Source organism: Lepidochelys kempii, chromosome 3 (assembly GCF_965140265.1).
Source record: "Lepidochelys kempii isolate rLepKem1 chromosome 3, rLepKem1.hap2, whole genome shotgun sequence".
NCBI lineage: Eukaryota > Metazoa > Chordata > Testudines > Cheloniidae > Lepidochelys > Lepidochelys kempii.
This window is the reverse complement of record NC_133258.1, coordinates 208439138-208445570: the sequence shown is the minus strand read 5'-3', so window position 1 is coordinate 208445570 and position 6433 is coordinate 208439138. Positions and strand designations below refer to the sequence as shown.

Below are 6433 nucleotides of genomic sequence, written 5' to 3'. Positions count from 1 at the left end.
TGCAAAGGCTTTTAAAATAAATGATCTCACTTCAGAGCCCAGACACTGAAGGTCTAGTTCAGACAGTTTAGCATACCAAGGACAAGAGCCACCTTGCGCTTTATCTCACTGAAAAACAAAGTTCGCAGAAAAGAAGCAGCCGCTGCTACCGAACCATTCATTCCTGAGACACAACATTCTCAGCGTGTATGTATCTGTTGCTCAGTGGTCTTCAGGGGAGCTTCCCCAGCTGAGAATCTGGGCCAATATTTGTACGTTTCTGAAAAGCCGGCCAGTATCCTTCTCTAGTTACCAAACAGTCCAAAATAATTCCATGCCACTGACAATGACAGCATGGAACTAACCTTCTGTTAGTTAGTAAGATGATGATTTAATTCGTTGTATTTTAGAAATTTGAAGAAATCAATAAAATCAACAAAGTTAACATATGACACAGTGAACTCTTCACATGGAGGGGGAGTGAGGGGGAAAGTACATAAGAACGGCCATACTGGGTCGGACCAAATCCTGTCTTCCAACAGTAGCCAATGCCAGGTGCTTCAGAGGGAATGGACAGAGCAGGTAATCATCAAGCACCTGAAAAAAAACAAGCACCTAACTCCAGTTAAGCAGTCTGCTCAGAGGCTGGGAGTGGGACGGGTCTGGGCCTATATAACCCAGACCCATCTCATTCCAAGGGAGGAGCAAATGAAGGTGTACTCTGGGAGGCCCAGGCAGTACCTAGGAAACAAAACAGCTGCAGAAAGGGGCAGGAGAAGAGACAAATACCAGCTGGGGGAAAGGTTCTGGATTTGGGGAGAGAAGGGCACAGGCTGGGGCCCACCTCCCAGGAAACTGTGGTCTTGATGAGAAATAAGATAAGAGGACTAGAGCCTGGGATGTAGATGATAAATTTCATACTGCTTCCCCCCTTTTATTAGAATTAGTGCATTAATGACTGTCTGCTGAACCCCAGGGGGCTGGTGAGAATCTGCCAGTTCATATAACATTTGTATTGGAGCATAAGAAGACTATATTTGTGAAGGGACAAGGTCTATATCAATTTTAGACAATACTCATTGTTCTCCTGAGTGACTCAGGAATCTTTTAAGTACTTAATAGAGCTTGTGCAGCAAGGTCTACACAGCAGATATGCAGGGTGTATCTTGAGGACATCCAGGAAAGCTTCACTGACCATCTCCATCACCCGTATGTGCGCACACAGAAAGTAAAAGACTGTCTGGGACCAATGGTCATGTCCATTTCAGCTACACATACACCAACTGTGGCTTTCATAGGTCAGTGTATGTGAAGCTGTGATTGTCTTTAACGTCCCCCAGGGTGGAGTGGTGGGGATAGTGCAGTGACCCCTGATGCCATGTAGAACGTTGAGGGGGGTATAGGAAGGTCCCAATATTGAGTTCTCAGTGGGCTGCAGAGGGAGGTGAGCCCAGGACTGTTGAACTTGCAGGTCCACCAGAACCTGCAACATCTGTGTTTTCTGCCTGACAAGACCCATTACATCCTGGTGCATCTCCCTCTCCTTTTCCTGCTGGGACTCCCGGGCCTTTCTCCTCTCCACTCTTTCCTTCTCCAGTCTGCCCTCAGCATTCATCCTCCAGGCCCTGTGCGCACTGTCCGATGCAACGTTGGCTTTCAGGATCTCATTGAACATGTCATTCCAAGTCCTCTTTTTTCTCCTTATCTGGCACAGGCGTTCTCTGGATCAGTAGGGAGAGACCCTGAAGGCCACGGTGGCAGCAGCTGCAGATAAAACACACAGAGGTACCACTGTCAGTCTATTCACTACAGAAAACGAAAGTTAAGATGCGAAACTCTCTCCTCTTGCTCCCTGAAGTTTTAAGCACTACGTTCTTACTTCTGCTTGGCATTGCTTGTGCACTGAGTCAGTCACAGTACCAGCCATGGGGAGTATGGCCTGCCAAAGGTGAGGGAAATGAGGGAATTGCTCAGTTGCATGAATGTAGTGGTATAGAGCATTGGCACTGAATACTGGCACTGTTTTCCACAGGCGGGGGTGATTTTAGATGATCTCTCACTCCAGAGGGTAACAAAGGCAGAGAGATCCCAGCTGCTGCTGGCGTCCCATATGCTGCTGGGGCTGTATGCTGCTAGCCTGTGTACTGCAATGGTGCAAGCCGAAGTGATCGCTGACTGACGTGGGAAAGTGTACTACTGCAGAGGAAGAAATAAGGCTGCCATCCCTGGAGACCTTTGGCAGAAGACTGCTGAGTGCCTTGAACCTCCATGAAAGTGTCATCGAGAGGAGGTCGGACTAGATGATCATAATGGTCCCTTCTGACCTTAGTATCTATGAATCTATGTCTCAGGAGGATTCAAGGGACATCCCTGTGCACATAAACAAACTGCTCCACATGGTCCCTCCTGCCTCTGAAAAGCAGATAAAAACCACCTGAATAAAATAAAATAGGGGGAGAATGACTGGGTGCTGAGTGCAGGAGAATATTGTGTGCAGGAATGAGACCTAGGGGACAGAGAATATCGAGAGTAAGAGATGGAGCAATAGGGATAGCAGAGAAAGACTATGTGAGGGGTAGGAGGCTTTGAGGAGAAAAGAAGGTAAACATGGGGGCAAGTGAATGTAGGGGACAGGTGGAGGACAGGAGACTCATGCGGAGCATAGAAGGAGAATAAGAGTGGAAAGACACTTCGGGCTGTATCAACAAAGAAATGTAGGCTCCGAACTGCCACTTTAGGTGCCAAAATCCCAAAATTTAGATTCTCAACCCCTCTGCTCAGCTCACCTAAGTGTATGTAGTTGTAGCCATGTTGGTCCCAGGATATTAGAGAGGCAAGGTGGGTGAGATCATATCTTCTGTTGGACCAACTTCTGTTACCTCACCCACCTTGCCTCACCCTGTTGGCACCTAAATTCCCTAGGTGCCTACGTTTCTACCAGTGAAGTCCCCTTGGCGCCTAAATTTCTGCCACTGGGCATGCCCAAAGTTGCCTAAGTCCTGACACCCAGCCCTGAGCTCACGCTGAAGCCCTGGCATGATCCTCATATGAAGGTGTGCATTCCCCTGTCTCCCACATCCTGTGTGGGTGCTCTAACCACTGAGTTATAGCATATGGGGCGGGCACCAAATCCTCCTCCTCCACTTTGGTTTTGTTGTGCAAAAAGGGCTGACGTGATCGGGGTGACTAACTCTAGGGGATGAGGTTCATGGCTGTGAAACTCAAGCAGAGAAAATCGCCTCCTTCCAGCCTAAATCTCTCTAAGGGGCGTGGCTTAGACCACACCCCTCTCCCAGATTGGCCGGGGTTGTAGCCAGTCTGGTGATGATGGGAGATGCTCCAGCCCACTAACAAATTTCAGTCCTACTGGAGGGAAAACCCCTCTGATTGGCTGCTTTCCCCACTGCCCCACCTCCTGGGGAAGAGCAGCCAATCAGGGCTGCTACAGGAAGCAGGCAGAACTCTTCCTCCCTCTCCTCATGAAGGGGAGGAGACAGGATGGGAGAGGGCAGAAAGAGCCCAGCAGCTCAGGGCATCCCTACCCCTTGCTCTGAGCAAGGTCCCCTCTGCACCTCCCCCGCTCCTGTGAGTAGGGTTGCCAACTGTCTAATCACACAAACCCAAACACCCGTGCCCCCCTGCCCTGCTCCTTCTCCGAGGCCACGCCCACTCCCCTCCCCTCCTTCCATCGCTCGCTCTCCCCCACCCTTAATCACTTTCACTGGGCTGGGGCGGGGGTTTGGGTGTGGGCTCTGGGCTGGGGCCGAGGGGTGGGGATGGAGTGTGGGAGGGTGCTCCGAGTTGAGCCTGGGACAGGAGTTTGGGGTGCAGGAGGGGGTGTGGGTTGCAAGCTCTGAAAGGGAGTTTGGATGCAGGAAGGGGTCTCAGGGCTGGGGCAGGGGGTTGGGCTGCAGGAGGGTGTAAGGGGTGCGGGCTCTGGGAGGGAGTTTGGGTGTAGGAGGGGGCTCCGGGCTGGGGTAGCAGGTTGGGGTGCAGGAGGAGGTGCGGGGTGCAGGCTCAAGTCAGGAGGCGCTTACTGCGGGCAGCTCTCAGGCGCCAGCGCAGTGGGGGTAAGGCAGGCTCCCTGCCTGCCCTGGCCCCACGCCGCTCCCAGAAGCAGCCTCCATGTCTGGCTCCTGGAAAAGGGGGCAGGGGGCTCTGCATGCTGCTTGCACCTGCAAGCGCTGGCCCTAGTTCCCGGCCAATAGGAGCTGAGGAGTTGGTGCTTGGGATACTGGCAGTGCGCGGAGACCCCTGTGCCACCCCCCAACAGGCCGAAGGGACTTGCTGGATGCTTCTGGGAGCAGCGTGGGGCCAGAGCAGGCAGGGAGCCTGCCTTAGCCCCGCTGCACTGCCAGAGTTTTAGCACCTAAAATCTCCCAGTTTGGCTTCAGTAGCCTCTGGGAGATAGGACCTGATTCCAGGAGACTCCTGGCAAAACCAGGAGGGTTGGTAACCCTACCTGTGAGCTCCCTGCACCCCAGGGCCTGGGAAAGGGCAGCAGGGGTAAAGAAACCCTGGAGCTGCCCCCACACCTGGAAGGAGGAGAGGACCCCACTGCTGCCCTCCCCAGGCCTCGGAGAGGAGCTAAAGAGCCTCAGAAAGAGCAGAGTTGGGGCTGGGGTGGCAAAACTGGTGTGTGTGGGCATAATTTAGGAGCAGCTGGTTGGGGGCTGAACTGATGGAGAGATTGGGGGCTGAACAGATGTGGGGGCTAGGGGTCAGGCAGAACTGATGTGGGGACAGAACCAATGTTGGGCCTGGGTGGGAGTGAGAACTGATGTAGGGACTGAAAAGACAGGGTTGATTTGTGGGTAGAAATAGTTGTTGGACAGAGGACGGGGAGACATGGGGTGAGAGCTCCTGCAGCAGGGTCCAAAATGGCCTTACCCAATACGTATTTGGGTGTCTGGGCAACACTCCCTGTCACCCCAATGGGCGTGGGCCAGTGCCATGATTTTGGAAGCCCTGGGGTCGGCAGGACAGGGCTATGGGAGGCTGGGGAGGGGCAGAGAGCCACAGCAGAGGAGAGGATGACCGGCCTTCCCCTTCAAGCAGCCAGCCCGAGCCCACGTCGCCATGCGCTCTGCCACAGCAGGCTGGGCTGTGGACCTGAGGGGGGCGCTCGTGCGTGGGGGCAGGTGGCTCCCCGGAGGGTCAAACGCCAGGTGCTAGTGGGTTTGTTACCGCCCCTGGGTTTGTTATTTATCTGCTGGGGTACGGGCACCACCCAGGGCTGCTGGGCACTGGCAATAAGGGGTCTGCCCCTCCCCAGCCCTGGGCCAGACCCTGCGCCCTGCCACAGGCTCGGTTCCGCCCCTCCTCCCCCTTTCGCGCCTTGAAAGGCACGTGACACGGACGGACTTTTTTTCTTCTCCCTGCCCTCAGCTATCCCTGCGCCGCGGAGGAGAACGCTATTCCTTGCCGAGACGGTCAATCTGACTGAGGGGAGGGCGGTGATCGGTAAGGCCCGCCTCCTCGTTCCAGCGATTGGCAGCGAGTTCTCCCAATCGCCGGCTTTCCGCTCCGTGACGCTAGCCGCGCGGCCCAATGGGAGCGCAGGGGCGGGGGCGCCGCGACGGCAGTGCGACGCCATCGCCCCCCGACTCCTCCTGGCGCGGAAGGAGCTGTTGTTGTTGGCCGAGGCGCTGAGCGCGTTCGGGCCGCGCCGCCGCCGCCATTTTGTGCGAGTGTCTCGGGCGGGCGGGCGCCATGTTTGTAAGGAAGAAATAACCGGGCATCTCCGGCCACCAGCACTCCCTACCCCCCGTGTGTCCTCCTCCTCCTGTGCCCCGGGCCTGCTCCTCCGGGCCGCGCCGCCGCCGCGCCGCCGGCCCCGCCTGCCCGCGCGGACTGCCAGAGCGGGCAGCGGGGCGGCCGGGCTCACCCTGTGCAGCCTCCTGCACAGAGTGACTGTTAGTGTCTCACTAAGTAACCGTGAGTGAAACCTTCATCATCTCTCCTCGCTGAGGGACCGACCCTCCTCCTCCTCCTCCTCCTGCGCCGCCGAGCGCGCGCCGCCTCCTCCTCCTCCTCACCACCACCACGGGCAGCAGCAGTGTCCTGCCTTCCTCCTCCACCTCCCTCCTCCTCCTCCTCCGCTCACCCCAGGGCCCGCACCATGGCCTTTGAAAGCCTGTTCGCCAACCCCCCAAACCCAGTCCTTGACCCAAACATGCCCGACTCTGACAGGCACCATGCGGGGGACGAAAGGTCGAGTAACATTCTTCTCTCTCCGCGTCTCATAACGGTGATGCTGTGGGTTAATGTGCCTAGCGGGGTAAGGGGGTGCGGGGCTGGGGGCCAGGTCACCTCCAGGCTGCGAAGTGGGGGGTTAATACGGCGGGGGGAGGGAAGGGGGTGGCGGGACTCCTGAGTACAGGGGCATTTTCTTGCATGCATTTGACATCTCATTTTTTGGTTCCATCTCTTTCCATACGATGCACTGTGCAGC

At 55.8% G+C, this 6433-nt stretch overlaps 1 protein-coding gene across 2 annotated transcripts in view; it reads left to right on the top strand.

Annotated features, from left to right (window-relative positions):
* The first annotated feature begins 5922 nt into the window (after positions 1 to 5922).
* The window catches only part of ZC3H6 (zinc finger CCCH-type containing 6), a 74589-nt gene continuing 74078 nt past the window's right edge, over positions 5923 to 6433 (top strand). For both annotated transcript variants that reach the window (XM_073339896.1, XM_073339895.1), the window contains exon 1: positions 5923 to 6192. In XM_073339896.1, coding sequence (XP_073195997.1) covers positions 6101 to 6192 — 92 coding nt within the window. In that variant the 5' untranslated portion in view covers positions 5923 to 6100. The remainder of the gene's footprint in view (positions 6193 to 6433) is intronic.